Source organism: Abramis brama (assembly GCF_963993115.1).
Source record: "Abramis brama genome assembly, chromosome: 1".
Lineage (NCBI taxonomy): Eukaryota > Metazoa > Chordata > Actinopteri > Cypriniformes > Leuciscidae > Abramis > Abramis brama.
The window spans coordinates 3803834-3830796 of NC_139963.1; the positions used below are offsets into that span (position 1 = coordinate 3803834).

General features: G+C 37.4%; 1 protein-coding gene across 2 annotated transcripts; it reads left to right on the top strand.

The window, feature by feature from the left end:
• Window positions 1–2626: 2626 nt before the first annotated feature.
• Window positions 2627–25702, top strand: proza (protein Z, vitamin K-dependent plasma glycoprotein a). 2 transcript variants are annotated; one of them, XM_084127432.1, is made up of 10 exons: window positions 2627–2810; window positions 3001–3091; window positions 9665–9834; window positions 10881–10905; window positions 11069–11182; window positions 12619–12747; window positions 16144–16259; window positions 18209–18323; window positions 19720–20045; window positions 23385–25702. In XM_084127432.1, the coding sequence occupies exons 2-10, from the start codon at window positions 3016–3018 to the stop codon at window positions 23589–23591; spliced, it is 1278 nt and encodes a 425-aa protein (XP_083983558.1). In that variant the 5' UTR covers window positions 2627–2810; window positions 3001–3015; the 3' UTR covers window positions 23592–25702. The 2 variants fall into 2 exon arrangements, with proteins under 2 accessions (XP_083983558.1, XP_083983559.1); XM_084127433.1 differs by having other exon boundaries at window positions 2627–2750.
• Window positions 25703–26963: the final 1261 nt, after the last annotated feature.

Genomic DNA, 26963 nt, shown 5'->3' on the forward strand with positions numbered 1-26963 from the left:
ACAGTGCTTGCTTATTTAGCCCGGCTTCCAGAAATGAAATAGGGACTGGTTTTGTGTTTGAGAAAGGTCTTCAACATGTTAAAACACATAGGGGTCATTGAAGTCTATAGTTTAAGGGAGCATTTCTCAGTTAAATCCTTACTTTCCAGTCAGACTAAAGTGTTGCTCTCCTTGAGAGAAAGAACGCATTATCTTGATGTTTTGAGAGGACTGTTATAGTTAGAGCCTGGCCAAATCCAACCTTGGAAAAGCTGTGTGTGTGTGTGTGTGTGTGTGTGTGTGTGTGTGTGTGTGTGTGTGTGTGTGTGTGTGTGTGTGTGTGTGTGTGTGTGTGTTAGTCTTCTTGCTTACAGGTTAAGGAACCACTGGCATTATTGGAGATTGATGGAGTTGTTGTTCGGGACAGGCTGGCACCCAGCAACCCAAATCTGCAACCTGGAAGGTCACGATGTGCCTAACTTCAGGGTCTGAGTGTCAGCTACATAATCTATGGAGATATGCTTCAGTCTATCTGTATATGTGTGGAAAATTACTGTTTATCTATTTCTTAGCCAATCAGAATCATTCAGCCTGTAAGCAATGACGTAGCTTAGACCTTGGAAATGGTATTACTGCTGTGATCTTTGTAACTGTAAGCGGGGCGGCCTACGAACTCCAGTGTGAGTCTTGAAGCTGACTTCTGCTGATGAAACTGCAAACTATCTTCAGTAAAACTTTTCTTCAATTTATTATAATTCTGATTTCGGGTCTTCTTTCAAACATCTGGTCCTTGGGTCCTAAACTGCAACCCCCTAACAACATGAACTAAGGATGAACAATACTTCTTCAGCATTTATTAATCTTCGTTAATATTAATTTCAACATTTACTAATACGTTATTAAAATCAAAGGCTGTTTTTGTCAACATTAGTTAATGCACTGTGAACTAACTAACATTAACAAAGATTAATAAATACTGTAACAAATGTATTGCTCATAGTTAGTTCATGTTAGTAAATACATTAAAGGGTAACTAAACCCCTGGTCAGAGCCTGACTCCACCCACTGGCAATATTTGAAAAATGCTAGAGCCCAGCGGCGATACAGGGGACGAACCGAGGGCGGGGCTGAGCGGGGGGGGGCGTGCACCTGAGACCCACAGTGACGGATTGATTGACAGCTGCTGTCAGACTCTAAAATGGAGAGTGACTCACAGGGTCGCAAGACGACATAAAGTACATGCATCTGATGAGTTTTGTCGAGTTGATGTCAATAGCGCGCGCTCTCTGTAGGCATATTCATATTTTGCCGCTATGTGAAAAAATCCAGCAAAATGCGCCGGCGTGTTTGTCGACCCCAGAGGATTAACTTTAGCCTAACCATAAATTGTGATTAAAATATATATGATCACTCACATCAAGACGCCGCTACAGTGGTGGAGTCCATGCAGGAGGAGCAGCGTTTGGCACTGCGTCGCTTTTCAGCGCGAGCTGTGTGGAGAAACCCATTTCCACCTCTATTGCGTTGCAGAAGCAATCCCGCGTAAAATTGATGCAACCAGCAACACTACACCTACGTACCCTCCTGACCACTGTACTAAATACAGATAAATCTACGCTAACTTGAAGCTATCCTAACTGATGCAATACTATGCTTGGTAGCTCGTACCAAGGGAGGGCGTGGTGAGCTCGTACCAAGCGGCAACCTCCCTGTGTCTCTCTTGAAACCAACACATAATTAAGGGTGTCCACTTTTGAGTGACAGGTGGATTCCCGCTGCTGTGGTCATTAGTCATCATTAGCTGTTTGTTAGCCGTCACGTTACCTCAGCTAATTGTCTGACTGTAAAAATAAATCAATTCGGGAGTGACGTGCTACCAAGATGGCGACGGTCGGCCACGCCCACTTTAGGCTTCAATAACGGTCTTCAGAAACCTACGGGTGACGTCACGGACACTACGTCCATATTTTTTTACAGTCTATGTGGCTTGTACCAAGGGAGGGCGTGGTGAGCTCGTACCAAGGGAGGGCGTGGTGAGCTGGAACCTGCTTACGTCACGCAGCACCGCAAACATCCAATAGGAAAATTCAACTGCAGTAGCCACCGTTCAACCTGAAGAGGGCAGCACTCAGATGTTTTTACACCATATATTGTAGAATTAAAACACTTCATACCCAAATGTCAAAAAAGTTGAATCAATGAACAGCACTAATAAAGCCCCATTCTTACAGATCATTAACTAAAAAAAGTTGGTTTAGGGTTTAGTTACCCTTTAACTAATGTTAACTAATGAACTTTTTTGTAAAGTTTTACTATTTATTTTAACATTTAAATTTTACACTAAGTAGGCTACAATTTGGTATATTTCTTTTACACTACTGAGTAGGGAGGGACATTACATATTACTTTATCTTTCATTTTAATTCATTTGTTTACGTTTTATATTGCTATTAAAATATATTATTTGTTACATTTCTATTCTTTGTCTTGTCTTCCCTTTTTGGTCATAATAGTTTTAATGTTGGTCTGTAAATCTCAGATTAAAATTGCGCTGACGGTGAAACCGATGAAAGATGAAAGCACCAAATTATAGATGAAAATTAACTTTTCATTTATTATAGTCAAGCAACTCTGACGGAAAACGACCATTGCTAGTGCATTTGCACCCTCGTGTGGTTACACACACAAACGCAGGAGTGGTCTCGCTTGTGCAAAACAACAGTAGATGATGTTCTGATGTCGATCTGATATCAGTGGACAGGACAGCAAAGGTCAGAGGTCACGCGGACAGTAACTGATATACGTTTATATCTGCGTCACCAGCTGAGCGGGTATATTATAAATAAAAGCTAAATGAAAATTTTGAGGATAAAGCTAACCACTGTTTATTAATGTAACGTTTATGCCAATTGTAAACGGAGCGTTTAGGACAGTGTTGGGAATAACGGTTCTGTCCGTTAGTAAACAAACGGCCACTGCTGGATTTAGCGCTGTTTAATCATTAATCCTGCTTTCCCACAGGCGTCCACCAGCATCATGGCTCATCTCGGGAGATTTCTGTCATTCGCAGTTTTATTTGGCTTCGTGGCGGCAGGGTTGCATACAAGAACAGGTAAAAAGGACATTTTACTACATTTAAAGCTGTTGGAGTCTGTAAAACACTTAACGTTAAAACATTGGTCTTCGTGTCTAACGTTACATGGGCCGCATTCCTGTTGTGTTTTTCTCAGACATTTTGGTCACTTCAGCGTATAAATTGATAAGCAAAGACTAAATCCTAACATACCAGTGAAAATCTTCCCTAGAGCCCGTATAAAATGTTTACATCTAACGCCTCGTCGTGAAAGGCGATTGGCTCACCGTGAAGAGCGATGAGAAAAGTAACAGGGGGCACGTGATCATCTCGCCGCTCGGGTTGCCAACGCCGTGTTTATCCCGCTAAATGTCGCTACTGTACATTGTTTTTTGTTGTTGTTTTGATATATTGTATTGATACATTTGAACAAAAGGAGTGCCTTATATATTTAGCTATACAACTAGCCAAAAGTGATACTGTCTGCTAATTTGGCGGTGTTTGGGATAGAGATTTGAGGGTAACTCTTAAATCACTGCTGCGTCATTGGGTTTTCATGAAAGTGCTGCTTCTCTGCAGAGCCAAAACACGAGATCAGAGGATGTTTTTTATATTAATATCAATGTAAAGGCTTCACTGGGCTCATATTTATGCATTTTTTGTAATGATATATGAATTTCGCAGCAGCTAAAAAGTAAAGAAAGCTCTTTTTATAATGAAGCTGCAGATATATTTGTGCAACAGTGTTCAGTTTACTCGTTCATTTCTTTGGTAATGGCTGTCAAAAAACTCAGTGTGATTGAAGGCTGTGATGAGATTGGGTTATGAAGCTCATGTAATACTGTTACACTTTCTCCATGTAGAGCCACAGAGTTTGTTATCTTACATAATATAGTACATACATAATACAGTTCTCTACATTACACACATCATTCAAAACTAACAGCGTTTGTGAAACACTGATATTTAAATGTCACACACTCATTGATGACCTACACCCAATGATCATGTGGAAATCACTTACACATAATGCGCTCACTCAGGTAAATATACCTAATTTGATCACTTAGAAATCAATGAATATGCATACAAGTCAAGTCAGTTTTATTTCTGATTCACAATAGTAACAAGCCAATAGTGTCATTATTCAGCTCAAGTCACCAGTGTTGATTCATTTCAATAACTCTAACATTTTGTACACACATACTGTATATACAGTGTATTTGTACACATACGTGTGTGTGTGTGTGTGTGTGTGTGTGTGACGAACTCCTGTAACTCCACTGCACACTGAACAAGCAGAAGACACAAGATGTTTTACATGTTTCACATCTGTGTGTAGTTAGGCGTGTATGTGACTAATGGATGGTTTGTGTGTAGAGTTACTATACAAAAACACAATTTTTAGAAGAGTTTTGAATGAAGTGTTTGCTTTTGCAAGAGATGTGTGACGTTTTGCATCTTGTGTGCGTGTGTGTTGTGGTTTTGTATGTAGAGTTTTGAGAAAATGTAAGCAATTTTTAAAAAACAGTAAAATATAGCGGGCATTTCTGGATTTGGGAATCGACTGAAGCAAATAATTTCAATTAACTCTATAATATAATAATGCACATAATTCTGATCCGTCAGTGTGGATTGAATGAGCTGTGAATTGCTCTATTTTTATCTGTTGGAAAAATAATGTAAGGTTTGGTATTTTAATGTGACATTGGTATCAAAAGAATATGTGGCCAAAGTTGTCTTTATTCTGTTGTCCCTGATTATTTTTCAGCTGTAACAATATGAAAAAGACCCAGAAACTGTGCTTTTGTGGTCTGACTTCCCGCTTTAATGAACGATATCCCATCACTGAAATCCACTAAGAATCTTGTTTTTCCACCCAAATCCTCATTCACGTCTCTTTCCCGGTCAGTTTTCACACGAGGGCTTTAAAGTGTAATTTAATCTCCTCTTTCACTTCTAAACTCTGTCAGCATTGTTTACTGGAATGCAGGAAAATACAATATTTGCTGTCAAAATGACTGAAAGCACTTTGAATAATGTTCCAGTTAATGTAGGGACATTTATGGCCAAAGCAACATTACACAAATATTACTGTAGTACGTCCGTAATATGCAGTGGAAAACTCATCTGAGCTTTCTAAAAGTAAATTGTTACTACTTTAATGCTTCTAGGTGACATTTTGATGGTTATGGGGTAGCCAGTTCATGCATTCATAGAGCTAACAAGCTAACATCGACAGGCGCTGCTTATTTACAGGGAAAAGACCACAGTCTTTAAGTTAAACTCTAACATCAGTGAAAAAAACATGATAGTTCTCGCTCAAACTTCAATGAAGGACAAGAACTGATACTGATCATTAATCACTGTAACCCTAATAAGTGGAAACTCTTTCTTTCATCGAGTAAAACTGGTTTCATCAAGTTCACCAAATGTGGTCCCATCTAATTAACTTAAATATTGAAGTATGAGCAACTTAAAAGACAAGTAGACTAAACATTCCCAATTTATATATTGATGCATTTACTTGAACAAGCAATAAATCATTAAAAACAAGTTATTGCTTCACATCAGAAGCTTTACTAAGGTTTGATCTCCTATATGCCATAGCTGAACTTCAATAATGTACTGATTTATGATTTTAATAAATATACTGCAATCAAATATACTGAATATCTTGTTTTTTTATATAATATACTAATACACTAGGAGCTGAACGACTTCAGGTCTCCATTTATGTGATGAAAGTCGAGTTGACGTCGACTAGTCGCTGATGCCGTCATTAATGAACTAATAAGCCTTTGGGTCATTATTTCTCGTTGTAAATCAGATACAGATAAAGTAGTACAGTAATGAATGTGAATGCATTAGTGAGCAAGTGATTCTTCCTGGCATCTCTCTACTAATAGTGAAGATGTGGGTTTTAGTCACTAAGAAACATATGCTAGAAATGTTTAAGCTGTGTTATTGATAAATTACACAAGTGTTGACAACACATTTCTGCACTACTGAATTATACTTGTGTGTAAATAAGCTGTGTAAAACGTGCATTCTCCCAGTTTTGAGCATCCAGATGGAATAATCAAACATATCTTGTGGATCGCTCTTGAAATGTGTATTTATTTGTCACTTTAACTGATGGAAACGAGCGTAAAAAGTTTTCTTCTCCTGTTGCGCCCCCTATAGGCCATGACCAGCGACTAGTCGACGTCAAGCCTAAAGTCAACCTACAATACACTGAGTTACACATATTATCTGCCACGATTTGCACTGAATAGCATCTAAAAACTATTTGCACTTAGTGCAAAATTTGAGACCAGTGAAATTTTACAATTCTCAATACCAGCAAAAAAAATAATCATGGGTTAAAGGCACAATATGTAACTTTTTTGCTTTAAAATTAGCAAAAATCACTATATCTACGTTATATATTTTTTTTAGTTGTGTACTTACATTATCCCGACTGTTTCCAACAACTTTCAAACCAGGATAAATTTTAATTTATTTCTTAGACACGGCACGTTTCTTTATTTCCGGTTTGTCGCCGTCAATGGCGTCATATCCGCGTTGTCCCTGGTTTCCGCCTATGGTTTCCGCTCGTGCTGCCATGGTAACCAGAGCTATGAGCAGAGCCCTCTGATTAACCAAAGCGACAGACGCAGACAACTGTGGAGTTCGCAATGTCTATTTGCACGCTGTTGTTGTTTCGTTCAAACATTATGGACCATGGCAAGCAGACTTTGGATAAAAAAGGAGAACTAAAACGAGAATCAATATCAGCGGTGTTTTCGAGATGCCGAGAGCTCCCATAGACAGTATATAAACGAGAGCTCCACGTCCGAGACTTCGACCGCTCCTGGGCAATTCCGCGCAAAAATGTCACATCCATAACGCCAACTAAATACAATGGCATTGTGTTGGCGTTATGGATGTGACAGTTTTGCGTGGAATTGCCCTCCTACATGTACTTTATTAAACAGGTGAGCACATCTACATAAAACTAATCAATGTTATATAGTTCAACAATGATAAAATGTCAGAATATGATCTGTGTGTTATTCTAATGTTGATCTAGTTTACTGCTAGTCTCAGACAGACAAACTAACACATACATTTCAACACATTCAAATGCAGTTTAGTGTGCTAGTGTAATGTTAGACCAGGTGAAACAGCGCTGCGTTACCTCACAAGTTTAATTTGTCTAATAAACTGACCTGTGAGTAGTAATTCTGCGTGTAGTTCGGTAGAATGAAATGTCCATATTCCTTTTATATCCGCGGGACTCGCGTCGTGTGTGGAGCTGATAGCTGTCTCTTAGCAATCCCGAACTGCTTCATATCACAGTCATGATAAAAACATCGATGTATTCAGTCATCCATAAACATTATTAGATCGGTCGGCTTGACGTTGACGACAACATCCATAATTCTTAGCAAATGTTGCGTCATCAAACTACGACTTTGTTATTGTAAAGAGGTTAGCGACCCCTAGTGGCGAAAAATTCCATACTGTACGTAAGGAATAATTGACGACAGGCCGTTGAATTATTAGAAAAATAATGCACACCCGAGGTGGTAATGCGGTCACGACGCGAAGCGGAGTGGTTCGTTACACCTCGGGTGTGCATTATTTTTCTAATAATTCAACGGCCTGAAGTCAATTATTCCGCTTATACTACAGTTACCACACCTCGAAACATTGTTCAGATTATGTATTTCAAGACGTTTGTAAAGTTTTTGTCATTAAAATGCTCTTGTATGTAGGACTAATTTCTTACGCATCTAATGCATGCCTCCGTTGCTAATTCCAAAACGTCATTTTAGAGTTAGTAACGGAGGTTTGAGCCACTGATAGCAGACTAATGCTGGGACACACGACTAGCTGACACACTCTCTGACTGTTTTCATCGACTGCAGCAGATTTTAAACACCGACTTTGAACACAGACTGAACGCGCTGAACACGCGTTTGGGCATGATCAGTCATAAGTATCAAATTACATTCATTATGCAGTTATTAATGCAGTTATTAGAGAGAGATGTTGCAATAATGAGACAGAAAAGCATGTTCGTCAATATTATTATTTATTTATTAATTCAATTCATTTTAATTAATTCGTTCATTTTTATTTTATTATTGACAGATGACAGTAGACTATAGCCAAATAAATGAAACACAAAGCCCTTTTAACAAGTAGGCCAATCAATAATTATTTATTTGTTATATTATCTGCAATAAAAATCCGTGCTGCAGGACTATCCATTTATTTAGCCTATATTCAGTTTAATTTTCTATTGATTATAGATGGGACTGTATACTTTATTTATTAAAATTAAACTGCATGTTTCTATTGATTGTGAAGTTAGACATTGAAAATTGCAGATCAAGTGCATGGGGCTAAATGCTTTTTCTTGTTATGAATTGTATCCTATTTTCCGTTATTACAGTTGACTACGCGAAGTGATATGGAACTGTAATGCGGTCAAGACCTGCCTGGAACTACTTTAGCCGTGCGTTTTCCTGAAAATAATGCACACCTTAGAACGTTCGTCAACCAATCAGATTCAAGCATTCAACGGCCCTGTAGTATAAATTTAACTAATCTAAGAAAAAGACCTCACGCAATTATTGAAGACATGTAAACAGTCAGAGAAGAAATAGGGATAGTTCATTTCAAAGTCAGTTCTTTTATCATTATCATTATTCTGTCATTGTGGAGCAGCTTTATAACGATGGCCCGTGTTTTCTGTGCTCTGCTGGTCATTGCTGACGTGTGTGATAAACAGCATCAAATGTTGGCCAATAGAGTATATCAGTATTTCACTTTTAAAGGTATTCTGTGTAACTGCTGGTGCTCTAGCGGTTAATAACCCGAACTGCATGTGTTTTGCAGAAGAACATTATAGCCAGCGCTCCTTCTCTGTGTTTATAGTCACACTGGCACTGAGACTCTGACCCGAACCGGTCCAAAATAATCCCAGTATAAACACTTGTTATTATTATAGGCGTACCGTAGTGATTCAGGATACAAACACGGGTTGAAATATTCAAGACGCACTCGCTCAGTATATATTTAGTTGTTTTATGATCCATAAACAGCGTTTTCTCTTTTATTGTCTTTCTCTCGGGTGATCCTGCATAAACCAGACACCATGGTTGAATATTTCAGCTGAAATATCATGAAGTCGACCGATAATGATTTATGTATTTAATTTGTTTTGCTATAGCTAATATCTTAGACAGAGGGGTGTCTGTATATCACGTATATAATCTAAAGATGCTAAAAGCAGATGCATAAAATCTGCTGGAATTAAGTTTATATTTACTTTACGTAATATTTACTGAATTTTTGAAATAAAAACATTTGCACACACACAAAAAAAAAACATTACAACTTCTTGATTCTGTAATCCTAATAAATCTGACAAAATAAAAGTCCTGCTTCAGACACATCGGCCACATATATTGGCCCTGATGATATATCAGTTGACCACTATAAACATAATTTGTATCTATTTCTCAGCGTCTACCATTCATACTGTATGAAATCATTTTCATATGTGTTTGCAAATTGGCAAATGTAATTTTCCCGGCTGTCCTGTATGTATTTCAGCACCTCTGTTCTTGGAGAAGTGGGATGCGCTGAGTGTGATCTCCCGCCAGAAGAGGAGCAACGCGGGTGACGAAGAGACCAGACTCCCAGCCAGCCTGGAGAGGGAGTGTCTGGAGGAGGTCTGCGATTACGAGGAGGCCAGGGAAGTCTTCCAGGACAACTATCGCACAGTGAGTCCGAGTCCGGCAAACAATCACTTGTCTACAGTGGGGGTGTGCGCTAGCATCTGCCTTAATACTGATAGCTATTGTGTTCACTCGCTTCTGAAAAAACAAACAGAAACGCACCTTCCAATATCAAATTACATAAAACCATAATTTATTCAGACATTTCTCACATTATCATAGTTTATTCGCTATAGTTTAGAAAATGGTAATAAAATATGAGCAGAAACTCAGATGATATTTGACTGGTTTTGTCCGTCCTTCTGTTAGACTGTCTCACACATGAATTATGTTGAATATCTGTCAGCTGTTAAATTTAACTACACAATTAGATAATACCAGTTTAGCTCAACCAATCACCAAGCAATGCTTCATTGTGTTCAGTCTGTGTGTAAAAAGAGCATTAGCAATTAAAGACAAAACACTTCAACAAAACATGATCAGCTCAAAGTGTCTGGATCATTTGTATAAATGTCACTGGTAGTCACTGTATGAAGAACATTTGGGTATAATATGTCAGTTTACTTTATTTTGCTCTCCTCACTTACATAAATGAACTATAGTGTCCTGAAAATATAGAAAATTATATCTGGTGTCTGGATAATTTTTGGTTTGACTGTATATTGTCAAGCAACATCACACCAATATCAGCACGATTGTGATGTACAATAAACAATAATTGATCGTTTTGAGTTACTGTTTTTAGATCCAATATTGTCAATATGTTCTGCTTTTGCTTTATTCTGTCAAACAAAAGCTGTAGTCAAGCACAGCAGAGCTTTATCACTGAACGAATCCGTGTTTTAAACAGATCAGTGATTCAGTGACCCAGTAAATCAGTATAAGAATATGAGAAGCTTCAGGAATCAGCTGTTCAAACCAAGGCACCAGAACAACACGGTTTAATTATTGTTACAGGCAAAATCCCAGAAAATAGCTGTTATGTGAAAATCGCACACCCCTATTCTTCATGTTTAGCGTTATTGCTAATATTCACAGTTCCACTGGTAATTATATACAGACTGAAATGGATTGTGTTTGTTTCTTTAAAGGATATCTTCTGGTCTGTCTACATCGGTAAGTTGTGAACGCTGCAGAAACAAGCTTGTGTAAAGATGAATGATGGTCATGTGAGGAAGTCTGGTGTCAGTATGCAAAAATCAGTATCCGTTTGTACACATTAAAGGATATATTTTCTGTGTATCTTTTGTGTTATCCCTCATGATGTCTTGCACACTAGATGGTGACCAGTGTGCGCCCAAACCGTGCAAAAATGGAGCCATGTGTGCCGATAGTGTGGGCGGTTATGACTGCATCTGCAAATCAGGCTTTTCAGGAGTCCACTGCGAGACCGGTAACTCAACCCGTGATGTCTTACGAAGACTTCTTTCATGTTTCTGACTGCTTTCCATAAAAATCTAATTAACAAACAATGCATCTCTGCATCAACCTAAATAATTGTTCACTGCACTGCATATTTTCAAGAGATGCTTTTGAGCACATTGAGCTCTTTTTACAAGTACACATTAAAGGGGTCATGAAAAGTACGCCACGTATGCCAGAACCTGCACACAACTGCCTTTAGAAATCCTAATCAGCGGAAGATTGTGCATACATACATCCCTCTCAACAAAGTGATGTCTAAAAGACGTCTTTGTCACAAAAGCGTACGTTGAAAAGACGTCCACTGAGGAGCCAGAATGAAAGTTTTTATGACGTCTTTATTTTTTGACGTGTTCTGCACGTCTGATATAGACGTTCATGGATCCTCCTTTCAAGGTTATAAACTAGGTCAAATGTGGACATATTTTCAACATCATTTAAGGTCTCATTTAGATATAATTTATAGTGTTTCTGGACCAAATAAACACTCTCAGGATGCATTAAATTAAAACTCATGTTTTTCCAATGTAATTTCCTATTTGCCTATATGCATGTTTCATATGGATTACATGATCTGAGAATATAAATTTTTCATTTGAGTTGGTTCATTTAAAGGTAGACATGTCAAGCTTTCTATAGATATATTTCTCATGTCTGTGAGGCGAGTATACGCTGAGTTTCAGTTCATTATTGTGACGCGCTCCAGTTCACAGAAACAGAGACGGCAGAAAGCACATCCTGATTGTTTTCATTATTTTACAAAAGCACAACATTTCGTTGTAATAGTGAGTTTACAGAAATAAAAGTAGACCCTTTACAGTTTGCATTACTCTTATCTGTATTCAGAAAAGTACATATAAAAAATCACAGTTAGATAAAAATGTAGTAATTTAAACAATGTTGTAATTTAATGCAGACGCAATGAGCCCATTGAAGTAATGAATACTTGTTTGTTAACAAATGATTGACATTTAAAAAAAACAAACAAAAAAAAACACGTGAATATGTCTGTTTACTTGTCTTTAATAAAGTTTGAAATTTATATTTTATGTTATATTTATATAGAATTTTTATTTTTACATTCCATGTAAAAATTCTGGTGAAATATCTGTTGAATATCTGGTGATCTTTATATCTGGTGAAATAAGAAGTGCACTGGCGACTCGAGCCTCTCAGCGAGTCCGTAGAGGTTATGAACAGTTATAATAAGATAACATCCAGAAACAATACAGAGATCTGAAAATGCATTTCATGACCTCTTTAACAACATGCTGCACACAACAGTTTTACCAAGATTTGACTACTTTATTTCTGTAATATTTCTGAATTGTCTTTATTAAATGATGCTAAATCTCGCTGTTATGACTGGATCCTCTCGTAACTCATGGAGTGTTGTCTCATCTACAGATCAGACGGTGTGTGTGATCGATAAGAGCAAAGGCTGCAGTCAGTTCTGTAAGCCGGGCTATCAGTCGTACGAGTGCTCGTGTGCGTACGGCTGGAAACTCAAGCAGAAGGAGAAGTGCGAGCCGGCGGGTGAGTCTCAATCACAGTTCATACCTCACAAACACACACAAGCAGCTTACAAAACTGATGATACGTGACTCCTGATAATGCCATATATATATATATATATATATATATAGCCAGAGAATGTTGTTAAAGTAAACATCTTTATATAGTTTCAATATAGCATGTTTTATTAGCATTGTGTATTTATTTTTCATTTAATACATGATGATATTACATACATGGTATTATTTTAAAAACACTGAAATAACTGGGTCCACATTAGACATTCTACTAACTATAAGTAACTTTGCAACTACATGTCAACTAACTCTCATTAGAGTATTAGTAGAAATAGTGAACTCTTGACTCAGAAGCGCTCCTGCCCACAGCATCTAACACATGAGTATCCTGTCTCACACATGAGTATCCCGTCTCACACGAGTAGGGGTGTCCCCGACTATGGATTTTCATAGTCGAATCAGAATCGTCATGTCTTGCTTATAGTCGACTAATAGTCGAATCATGTGTATGGGGGCGGGGCTTTAACATTTCAAAGCCGCGATGTACAGAAAAATCACACAAAGATATAGAAGAAAATGTATAAAAACATTTTGGATCAATAAAACTAAGAAATAACATAAATAACTCCAGAAAGGCCACAGACAGGATTTGCATTTCACATACAAATCAAATTAAATCGGCTCTATACACCACAACATCGATAAACCGAAAAAATAAACAATTAATTTACTAAATTAAATTAGAACAGAATATACCTTTCTAATAAATAAAAATACAAAACGAAATAAATCAGAATCAAGTCACAAGATGAGCAAATGTGTGCAAAATGCCTAAAGTGAAGGGGAACATGTATTCAAAACACAAGCCACAAATAGTTAGATTAGATAACCCTGACAGATCAATAAATAAATACAAAATAAATAAATTATTAAAATAATGATAGTAGCCAATTTTCAACTTTGTCTTTTTAACTGCAGTAACAACAATAAATGCTAAACTGGAGTGGCAGTCTTTTTAGCTAAAAATGTTCACAGGATCCAAAAATCAAATTAGAACCGGCTGAAAAGTTTTGAAATCACTTGTACTCTATACCTGATCGAGAGAACAAACCCAGTCTTTCACTCTGTCTGTGTCCGTTGGAGTCTTTTCAAATTGTGCGCGCGGATAAAATACATTCTAACGTGAAACTTGTTAGCGTTGGCCGGCAGAAGTGCGATCATGGTTTTCCTGATGCTAAATCCAGCCTTGGAGAATATCCTTTCTGACGGTGTACATCCACACTTTATATTTTCTTATCCCAGACATTGTTATTTTAAAGATTTAAATCCTTGCCGCCAAGACGCTCCTCTGTCGTTTACGGATTGAAAGTGAAACTTAAATCTGTCACGCGGACGCGGGGGGTTTGGATTTATTCACGCACGTTAAAAAATATTTATTAAAAGCTTATTTCTTTGCACATTTTTATATACAGCATTATCATAATAGGCTGAATATTAACATATTGACAGAAAACCGGTAGTTCTATGTGAAGTCAGACATTGAGCGCCCTCATAAAGCCAAAGTGGCATGATCATCGTTTCATAACACCTCTGCGAAGATTCGACCATGAGATCGGTAGTCGAATCAGGCTCCTCCAATCGAAGCATCGAATCTTTGACTATTTGAGGTCACCCCTACACACGAGTATCCTGTCTCACACACGAGTATCCTCTCACACACGAGTATCCTGTCTCACACACGAGTATCCTGTCTCACACACGAGTATCCTCTCACACACGAGTATCCTGTCTCACACACGAGTATCCTCTCACACACGAGTATCCTCTCACACACGAGTATCCTGTCTCACACATGAGTATCCTGTCTCACACATGAGTATCCTGTCTCACACATGATTATCCTGTCTCACACATGAGTATCCTGTCTCACACACGAGTATCCTGTCTCACACATGAGTATCCTGTCTCACACATGAGTATCCTGTCTCACACATGAGTATCCTGTCTCACACATGATTATCCTGTCTCACACACGAGTATCCTGTCTCACACACGAGTATCCTGTCTCACACATGAGTATCCTGTCTCACACATGATTATCCTGTCTCACACATGAGTATCCTGTCTCACACATGAGTATCCTGTCTCACACACGAGTATCCTGTCTCACACATGATTATCCTGTCTCACACATGAGTATCCTGTCTCACACACGAGTATCCTGTCTCACACATGAGTATCCTGTCTCACACATGATTATCCTGTCTCACACATGAGTATCCTGTCTCACACACGAGTATCCTGTCTCACACACGAGTATCCTGTCTCACACATGAGTATCCTGTCTCACACATGATTATCCTGTCTCACACATGAGTATCCTGTCTCACACACGAGTATCCTGTCTCACACACGAGTATCCTCTCACACACGAGTATCCTGTCTCACACACGAGTATCCTCTCACACACGAGTATCCTCTCACACACGAGTATCCTGTCTCACACATGAGTATCCTGTCTCACACATGAGTATCCTGTCTCACACATGATTATCCTGTCTCACACACGAGTATCCTGTCTCACACACGAGTATCCTGTCTCACACACGAGTATCCTCTCACACACGAGTATCCTCTCACACACGAGTATCCTGTCCCAAACACGAGTATCCTGTCTCACACACGAGTATCCTCTCACACACGAGTATCCTGTCTCACACACGAGTATCCTGTCTCACACACAAGTATCCTCTCACACACGAGTATCCTGTCTCACACATGAGTATCCTGTCTCACACATGAGTATCCTGTCTCACACATGATTATCCTGTCTCACACATGAGTATCCTGTCTCACACACGAGTATCCTGTCTCACACATGAGTATCCTGTCTCACACACGAGTATCCTCTCACACACGAGTATCCTCTCACACACGAGTATCCTGTCTCACACACGAGTATCCTGTCTCACACATGAGTATCCTGTCTCACACATGAGTATCCTGTCTCACACATGATTATCCTGTCTCACACACGAGTATCCTGTCTCACACACGAGTATCCTGTCTCACACACGAGTATCCTGTCTCACACACGAGTATCCTGTCTCACACATGAGTATCCTGTCTCACACATGAGTATCCTGTCTCACACATGATTATCCTGTCTCACACATGAGTATCCTGTCTCACACACGAGTATCCTGTCTCACACATGTGAAGAGACCATGTGCTTTTATTCCTTTTCATCTGGAAGTAATTTCAGTAATTCCACTCCATGTTTACTCCAACAAAGCCATGTACTAAGAATGACCTGCAACACCAGATGGTCTGAGTGAATGTGTACTTCTGTCCTCAGTGTCATTCCCATCTCTGAGTGAATGTTTACTTCTGTCCTCAGTGTCATTCCCGTGTGGAAAGTTGAGCAGCTTGAGCCAGTGGGACAGACGTCAGTCCGCCAACATACAGTCAGAATATGAAGGAATCGCCTGTGGCCCAGAGGAGTGTCCCTGGCAGGTGAACACTCTACTCTTCATCACACTCTACTCTTCATCACACACTACTCTTCATCACACTCTACTCTTCATCACACACTACTCTTCATCACACACTACTCTTCATCACTACTCTTCATCACACACTACTCTTCATCACTACTCTTCATCACACACTACTCTTCATCACACTCTACTCTTCATCACACACTACTCTTCATCACACACTACTCTTCATCACTACTCTTCATCGCACACTACTCTTCATCACTACTCTTCATCACACACTACTCTTCATCACACTCTACTCTTCATCACACTCTACTCTTCATCACACTCTACTCTTCATCACACACTATTCTTCATCACACACTACTCTTCATCACTACTCTTCATCACACACTACTCTTCATCACTACTCTTCATCACACTCTACTCTTCATCACTACTCTTCATCACACTCTACTCTTCATCCTCCCCTAAGTAGTGAAACTACTTTTCATCCTGCACTACTCTTCATCCTCAGTGTTTTAGTCATGTGTTTCCCTCAACACTGCCCATGAAATATTACAATCCTCTGCTCAGATTTCTACACTACAGCAAAAACACCCTAACCTAACTAATATTGATTTAAAACATTATTAAAAACAAATAGTCAGTAATAAAATAAGAACAAATAGTAAAATTACAAGCAATAGCACAAATAAATACAATAAATCAAATATAGCCCTAAGCTGCACATGTGGAGGATTAGAGACCCAACTGAAATGTAGATTATGATGTGGTTTTTACAGAAAAATCCATCTTGAATCTTCACTGAAAATAAGGGTTTGATTATAATATGCATGGACTCATATTCAACATTTAAACTGAGATGAATCGCATGTCATAGGATGTCACAGGACAGTTTCAAATGAATGTGAAGATAATTTGCAGCTCAACTTTTATTTATCTGAAGCATTTATCGTAAGGCCCTTTTCATTTTTATAATTTATTTCTAAATATGCCTGCAGTTTAACGCATAAGTGTTTGTTTTATTAGTCATACCACAACAGTAAATGTCTTTTATAGAAATTTTATAATATATTACAGTTAAAAATAAATAAAATTAAAAAAAAAAAAAAAAGGTTAATTAGAATTAACCCTCTGGTGCTCTTCATGTGTCGGGAATTTTGTATTTATTTCAATGAAATAAATGACTATATTTTAGTTTGATAATGTTTTTTTATTCAATATTTTGTATTTTTAGGGGATTTATGGTACTACATTATATTTGTGCTGTATTTATAAACCATTTATTCATGTTTTGAGCATAGACCTGAAAATTTTATTTCCAACTTAAACTGTGGTAAATCTTGAATGCTTTAAAGCACAGACTTAAGTTGGATCTCTTTTCAAAGACGACACTTGGCAGATTATTGCTGACGTGAAAAAAGTGAACTTAAAAAAAGTTACAGAATTTTACGTGTATTGTTATGTAAAAATGCACAAAAATACTATTTTAAATTTTTATATGAAATCTATATTTTCAAAATCACGTTTTACTCTAAAACTGAGAAAATCAAAGCCATAAATCTAAACAAGTTGTGCTCCAAATTTGAGCTTGATATCTCAAAAAATGAGCTTTCAGTGAGATGTTGTTTGGCCGCAGTACCAAACGCTTCCACTAGAGGAAATTAGTCTCCCATTCATTTCTAATACGCTCATTTTTGACCGCGAGGAGCACAAGTTTTTTATTCAGGACCATTTAACCTGTTCGAATCATGACCATGATTTATTTGTGTGTGTGTGTGTGTGTGTGTGTGTGTGTGTGTGTTCACACAGCAAGTGCTAAAACCTTTACCAAGTTTTGTACTCTATACAGAAAAGACTCTTTATCACTATATTATTCATCCATTTTCTGTGCACACACAAAACAATACTCACATTTACATGCGGTTGTCACTCATAAGATGTTGTGTGTTTGTGAAGGCGATGCTGCGTCAGGGGTCGAGTGGTTTCTGCAGTGGGGTCGTGTTCAGGGAGAACCTGGTCCTCACCTCAGCCCAGTGTGTGAGGAAGTACAGCGACTTCCAGGTGGCCGTGGGTGAGTTTCCATTCAAACACACTACATTAATCCGGATACATTTGAAAACGGCGTTTTCGTTTAAATACGTCCACACTGGCGTTTTCAGGCATTTTAGTGTGGATGAGAAACTTTTGGAAAACGCCTGAAAACACTAAATTCTCCATACAGAAAATACTGAGATGATACAGACAGAAAAATAAATAGTTATCGTGCAATTCTTGAAAATGTATATTTTCAGCAAAAAAAAAAAAGTTCCAATACCAAACGCTTCCACTAGATGAAATTCGTCTCACATTAATTTCCACTGCGCTCATTTTGGCCGCGAGGAGCACAAGTGCGACTATTTTATTCAGAACCTGTTTGAAACATGTCCATTATTTTTTTGTTGTGTGTTCACACAGCAAGTGCCAAAACCTTTACCAAGTTTAGTACCATTCCAATGAAGTAAAAAAAAAAAATTATTCTTATCTGTGTGTGATTCTTACAAGGCCTTAAAGGGGTGGTATAATGCCCTTTTCACAAGATGTACAATAAGTCTCTGATGTCCCCAGAGTGTGTGTGTGAAGTTTTAGCTCAAAATACCTCACAGATATTTTTATATAGCATGTTAAAGTTGTCAGTTTTTGAGGGTGAGCAAAAACGCACAGTTTTGTGTCTGTTCCTTTAAATGCAAATGAGCTGCTGCTCCCGGCACAGGGGGCGGAGCTTCAACAGCTTACACTCAAACAGACATGCACTGAAAATTTCAAGAACTTTTAGCCTTTTATATTCAAACTGGAGTCAGAAAGATGGAGAGACTCAAGAAGAAGTGACGACATGTAGAAGCAACAGGACATTTCTGAATGGTTAGTTGATTATTTTATGTAGCTGATGTGTAGTTATCTTCTAGTCATTGATTAGCATATTCTGTCTTGCTAATCTATAAATCGTGTTCCGGAGGCGGGGTTTATGTAAATTCTAGGGTTGGTGATGTCACTAACCCGTGAGGAAGCTTGTGTAGTCTCTACCAGCCGTTTGTTGTAGTCCTTAAAAAGCAATTTCTTTAAAAGCAAATATCTCCCTCTGCTTTGAACTTTGAGGGTTGTAACTTTGCAGATGTTGTTTATGCTCAAACAGCAACATTACAAACTAACTAAAGTTAGAAAAGTCAAATCATAATCAACCACCCCTTTAAAGGTGCTGTATGTAACTTTTTCACTCTACTAAAGCATAAAAATGCCATAATATGTTTGCATATATTGAGGAAACATGCTAAGTTCACACACTTGTGTCTCAGAAAAACACTTCTTGTCAGTTATTTTACTTAAAAATGTGCGGAGAAACAACGATCTCCCATATTTTGAATTAGACTGCAGTACCTATTCTGTCATTCTTACAGATTGCAGGTTTAATGTGAGTTTTGTAATCTCCGCAGGGAAGAGGCTGAGCTCGTTTGAGGCCGGAGAGCAGACTCTGCACGTGAAGGACGTGCACATCCACCCGCTGTACGCCGAGGGCCGGCCGGACAACGACCTGGCCGTGGTGGAGCTGAGGGAGAGGATCGTCTTCAAGAAGCTGGTTCTCCCGGCGTGTCTCCCAGAGCGGGACTTCTCCGACAGCGTGCTCATGGCCGGAGACTTCATGGGGGTCGTCACCGGCTGGAGGGAAGTCCCCGAGGAAACCGGGTTTCAGGGGAACCTCATACTAAACCACCTGTCCTACGACAAGCTGCCGGTTTGTTCCCAGCGCCACTCCGGACAGGTTTGTGTGTGGATACATCAGGGTTTTATGGAGTTGCAGGGTTTCCCATTTCACAAATTGTTCTCTTATAATCATACATTAGTACAATTGACCTGTTGTTAAGCCCCGCCCCTTAGTTACTGTTGCTATCTCGGACAAACAAACAGTGTCGCTAACTGTCTTACAATGACAGCTGTCAGTGTGAACCTTGTCCCAAGGTTTGTGGTAAATTTTGGATACAGAAGGACCACCTCTCGTCAAGGAGCATTCAAGTGGGACTTATGGAGGGATATATAAAATATTTTAAAACAAATATGGTACGTAAAACGATTAGTTTGGAAGCAAGGGTTTTCAGATCACAATGCAAGCGGGAAGAGCCTCATGTTACGGTCGTCACGATATCAATATGGTCAGATATTTATGATGAAGAAGAACCAGATCGAGTACTTGAATTATTTCTCAAAAAATTCCTACTAAAATTGATAATCACGCCCCCATTAAGAAATTGATGATTAGGAATTGTAGAGCATTCTAGATTGATAATGAATTAAAAGATTATATGACTAAGAGAGATGAGGCTAAGAAAACTGATAGACAGAAATATTGTAAACTGAGGAATTATGTGACAAAACTTAATCAAAAGAAAAAGAAACAATATTATGTGCTACAGTTAAATAGGAAAATGAAGGATGGGAAAAAGCTTTGGCGCACAGTAAATAGTATAATGGGAAGACATACTTCTACACAACCTACTTCGATGGACTGTGATGGTATTTTTATTACAAAACCCAAAGAAATTGCTAATTATTTGAATAATTATTCTGGTACCAAGGTATATAAATTGAGGAAAGAATTATCATATGGAACAGACAATAACTTGACCATTTCTAACATAAAAAATTATATGAGGGGTTAAACATTGTCATTTTAAGTTCAGAGAGTTAGAAGTAGAAACGGATACTAAGTTAATAAAGTCTATATGAAAAGATAAACAATCAGGGATAGATAATATAGATGATAAATTGATTTGAATTGCCAGAGATTATGTTGGGGCTCCAATCTGTCATATATTAAATGCAAAGCCTTACACGACTAACATTTCCACAGGCTTGGAAAGAAGCAAAAATCATTGCATTTTACAGCAGCATTTGATCTTATTGATCACAAGCTTCTTCTGGAAACGTTGAAGTGTTATTTAGACCTTCAGCAGTTGCTTTGATGGAAAGTTATTTAGTAAGTAGATCGCGAATAGTATATTTTAATGGAAGCTATTCAGAGAGAATACAAGTGTAATGTGGAGTTCCTCAAGGGAGCTGTCTAGGACCACTCATGTTTCCAGTTTTGCTAATGATTTGCCTCTCGTTTTAGTGCTAAATTAACAGTGTTTGCAGATGATATTACAGTATGTGCGTCTGCACCAACATCTGCCATCTTGAAAGAGGAGTTTGATACTATAGGAAAGTGGATTTTAGAAAACAAACTGATACTTAATACTTCTAAAACAAAGAGTATAGTATTTGGTTCAAATCATGCTTTAAGGTTTGAACCAGAGCTTAGACTATACATAAATAAAACACTTATTCAGCAAGTTATTGGGTATCACCCTTGTCTTGGTCAAAACATATTGACAACATGGTTAATAAAATGGGTACTGTGTTAGCTGTAGTAAGGTGATGCAGAAAATATTTTACATCAGATATAATGAAAATGGTATTAAGTACTCTTTTCATTCACAGCTGGACTATTGCCAGAACATTTGGGCTAATGCCACCAAAAAAGATTAAAGTAAACTCCAACTAGTACAGAACAAGATAAGATAATAATGTGTGTTTGTATGTGTTGTGTGGACCCCAGGAAGACTAGCTGTGCTCTTGGACATAGCTAATGGGGATCCAAATACATAAACAAATAAACAAACAATATATACAACAATAGTGGATTTAACATTCTATTTAAATTTACCTTCTAATGTTAAAACGTATGTTTTTAATGCAACTTTCTCCCTTTAAATACTTTGGTCAGTTCAAGAACAATTTATGCAATTTTATATTATTTATTTAAAGAATTAAAAGAGCGGTTTCATGTCTATGTTTTGTTCAACTGGTCGAGGTTGATATGGGATTTAAGAAGTAATTAATAATAAGTGAATACTTTTTAGAGAGAGAACCTAATTACACAGTTGAAGATGTAATTAATAGCTAGTAATTAATATTTTTTTCAGAGTAACTTACCCAACACTGGTTCTCACCCACTTTCGCTGTACATTCGATAGAAAAATACAATGAGAAAGAAAATATATTCTATTCTTTGTTATCAACAACATGAGGTGCATTAAATATCACATTACGTCAGGGTATCCCCGACTGGGGTTCGTGAGTTTAATGAAAAGCTATTAATCAAATCATAAAAAAAAAAAAAAAAAACACTTACTAAAGAAGATTAAAAATATATACTATTTGTTTACCTGCATGTCATGTGACCATTAACTGAAATCAGAGAACAGTGAAATTAATTTTATTTATTATTGTTATTGACTTAATTTTATTATTAACCTAACTATAAAATATTGGGGAGCCCCTGCATTGCATGTAAATATGAAATTATGTGAATTTGTGCATTTTAAAGTGTTTGAAACTAAGACAAAAGCCTCTCAGAGACAGTAATTCACTGTTAAACGACTCGAAACAAACCCCACAGACCTGGAAGAGCCCCTGAACGGATAGACAGGACCGTATAAGCAGGAAGCTCTTTTAGAAAGGAACATCTGAAAGATAAAAATGTAGTAGTAGGGAGAAACAATGAATTATAATTAATTTACTGATTCAACACCAGTGAGAGCATTACAACCATGCAACAAAGGAGAATTAATCTGGGTTGAAATAACGCCATCTAGTGGTGAAGTCAAGGGGCTTCAGACAAAACATTACAACATGTAATCAATAATAAAAAAGTAACTCTAGTCTGATTACGAGTATTTTAAAACTTAATATAATCTTAGTACTTAAAATCCAGATAACAGGATGTAATCAGTTACTACAGTAGATAAAGAGTTTACCCTGAATCGCTTTTCAGCTCTCCTTGTCTGATATCAATACAGCCGGTGCAAATCTGTCAAAGAGAGAATTATAATGAATATCTCAGAGATTAAACCTTTAGAACAAAGATCAACAGCAAGCAGAAAGAAAGGGCTGGATTGTGAGGGACGTTTGGGAAAAGAATTATGAACAAAGTCTTGTATTTGTAAGGGCTAACTGTGTAAGAGAGGACTGAAATGTACAGTACGGGGGGATGACGGGGTGGAGCAAACTTATTTAAAGTTGTTATAGTGTAAATGACTGACTTGTTTTATTTTGTCTATAGGTCACCAATAAGATGGCCTGTACGCTGCCTCGATCTAAAGCGGACTGTGTGTTTGGGTCCGGCAGTCCAGTGCTCACCCGGTACCGAGAGGTGCTGTTCCTCACCGGCATCATCAGCCGGCCCCCGGGAGCCGACTGCCGGAGCGGATACGTCCTACAGAAGGTGTCCCGCTTCCTGCCATGGCTGAACTCCTTCATGACGCCCTAGCCAGAGAGAAAACCATACGCTTCACCCGTGTTATTTAAGTTCATATCACCCTGGTTTCCACTTACAGACGTAATGGCAGCACTTTATTTTACAGTGTCCTTGTTACATATGTAATGTACTTATCATAGTAATAACAGTAAATTATGCATAATTACATGCAACTAACCCTCAACCAAATCCCAATGTTGTTAATTAATATTACTCAGTTTCTTAATCCTCATCCTTCCCTCGCATCCTGTAAAAAATCTTTCACTCGCGGGTCAAAATGACCCGAAGCCCTTAAATTATACTTTTCTTTTTTTCTTTTCTTTTTTTTTTTTTGTCCAGAAAGCTTATTTTATTTAATTTTGATAATATTTTTTCTATTTTCTAATGCAATTTTTTGGGGAGATTTATTATTTTATTTACCCTTAAAATACTAAATTACTTTGTATGTATTATTTACTGATCAAATCTAGTAATTTAAAGGTAAATAAAATAAATCTCCCAAAAAAAGTGCATAAAAAATAGAAAAAATATTATCAAAATTAAATAAAATAAGCTTTCTGGACAAAAAATAAATAAAGTATAATTTAAGGGCTTTGGGTCATTTTGACCCACGAATAAAATATTAAATTACAAGATTTGATCAATAAATAATAAATACAAAGTAATTTAAGCACATTCCTCACATTCTTTCAACTTATATTCAAAATAACTCACAATTTAATGCATAAACCTTTTAATTCAGCTCAAAATATCTTACATTGTGTGTCTTTGCCGACCTCTTGTGGGAAAAAAATGATATAACATGATATGTTATGCCTCTTGCCACTAGATGTCCTTATAGCTCTATATGGAGCAAATGAGCTGTTCCTCTGGGTCCTAAAGACAGTGCATTCAGTGTGCATTCAGACATTTTAAAATCATTTTTTGGTAAAGTTTTAGCATTTTTAGTTAAAATATTTAGCATTTTTAGGTTTCTCTATGTGTACTGAAGCATTCCTCGAATTCCATTCCTAAGGGAGTCAAATTGACCCTCGGAAACCCACAAAACCTCAAATCCATTACAATAACATTCTATGTATTCGTGGTTCAAGTGCGACAAATGTCATGGGGTCTTGGACCCCTCTGATGAACACAATACAAAAATTAAAATTCCTTGTCAAAATGACCCGAGGGAAGGATGAGTTAAATATATAATTACACTGTAACAATGACACCTTGAAAAAAATTGCAACCCTATATGCTTATTATACCTATATATTTATGTAGTAATTACAATAACTGGGTAAAAACAAGGTACTAACCCTGAACCAATCCCTAAACCCAATCTAAACCCATGTAGTTATAGCTTATATTATTCAGCGCTTTCTTAGTAAGTACACTGTAAGTACACATACTGTAACATAAAGTGCAACCCATTTCATCCATTCAACAAATTATAGAGTACAGCAGAACGGGTCAGATTTGTGATGCAGACTCTTCGTTTTCTCTGAAATAACATGCACTGATTAATATTTCTCAATAACACAATGAATGTGTATGAATGAATGGGTCATGACATTCTTCTTTTTTAACTGTTTAATTTTCCCTCTCTTATGTTAGTTAGTTTTTTGTACCAAAACACTCAGTTAGTAATATACGGCCATTGCATAACTAATGAGCATGAAAAGTGCAGATGGAATAAATGAGGAACTAAAACATGTACCTTTTGTTTTTTCTAAGCTTGACTTTGGGACAGCTGTTCAGAAATATGTAAACGAGTGATGTTGTGGAACCTCGACTATGCATTTTATCATATAGATACTGCTGTGATTCTTTGGATAAGTGACTCTTTGCCATAAATATAATAATAATAACAAAGAGAGAGAGAGATAAATTTATAATCAGGATTTTCCCATGATTCTGAACAGACTGATCAAAATGAGTGATTTACTAGAGGTTCTGACAAAGTGTTGCTGCACTTATTTAAAGAGGTTTAGTTAAAAATGTCTTTTTAAAAATGAATTTGAATGAATTATTTTCCTTTAATTGTCTAGCGCCTGTAAACTGTTCGTGTCTTAAGGATTGTCCCAAAAGGTGCATATTGAAGCATGATAAACCTTTCCAATAAAGATCTGTAAAGCTTATCTGGAATTTACTCAAATGTCTTTGAAATACACTATTTTTTTTGCTGAGTTACTGTATTAGGTGATGTTAAAGCATTAAAAAACCCCGAATTTTCCAAACACTGATTTACAGTATATGTTATAATTATTTATTTGCTATGATTATCGGAGCCAGTAGCCTATATATATATATATATATCAGGGCTCGAAATTAACTTTTTTACTTGGTAGTAAAAAACTTTTACTTTTTACTTCAAAAAGTTAGGAGCACCCACCAAAAATTAAAGAGCACCACAACTACAAATTATATATTAACAGATTTATTTTATTTAAAAACAACACCAACAATCAGTGGGGCTTTAGACATCCTGTGGCCAGGATTTGAAATTTGGTTTTCTGGTTCTCTGTCCCTCCTGCATCCATCTCTTCACTGAGGCCGAGGCATCGAACGCCTCCAAAGGAGGACCCTCAACGCTGCTTCGTATCAGATCTTCTACTGTTTTAGGGTGTAATGAAGATCTAATGTCTGACTTGATCCGCTTCTGTACAGAGATCCCTCTCTCACACTGTGCCGAAGACACAGGAAGGATCAGCATGATGAAGGATATTCTGAAACAAAAATCATTTAAACTTCATTGTCAGGGTAGAAGCATTCAGCGACAGCATAAAATAATGCAATAATGATAACGATCTAAAATATATTGATCATCAAACTACTTAGACATTATATTACATAGCCTACTTGTAAATCTGAACAATAGGGTTCCTTGGTCAGAAGGACTTCCCCTAACCTGTAGTAGCTCTTGTCTATGAAGGACATGAACGCCAGAGTTTTCGAGGCCTGAAACTCCTCCTCAGCAAGGGCAAAGTCACAGCCATTCCTTACTTGGATACAATCCAACTGTAACTGGTTGGGCTCTTAAATGATTAAAGCTTTTAACAAAAAGCGATCAAAAGTCTATATTTTCATTATTACCCATGAATTACCTTTCCAGTACAACTTTAAAATGGTCCAACAAGAAGTGGACCTCCTCATTTCCATAATCAACCAACTCCTCGACTGTCTCTGGCCAAACCTCATGGCTGAACAGCTGAAAGCATCGGACCGCTGTGGTTGCTGCATGTCCCTCCTGACCTAAAGTAGACGTAAAAAGATGTTTCTATAATAATTCTATTTTGTTTTTTATTACTAAAGTGCAAACTGAGTGGAATAAAGTTGGTAAATGACCTTTAGTTTTTTAAAGATAGTGATTTATTTTAGTGCAGGTCATCAAAAGTATGT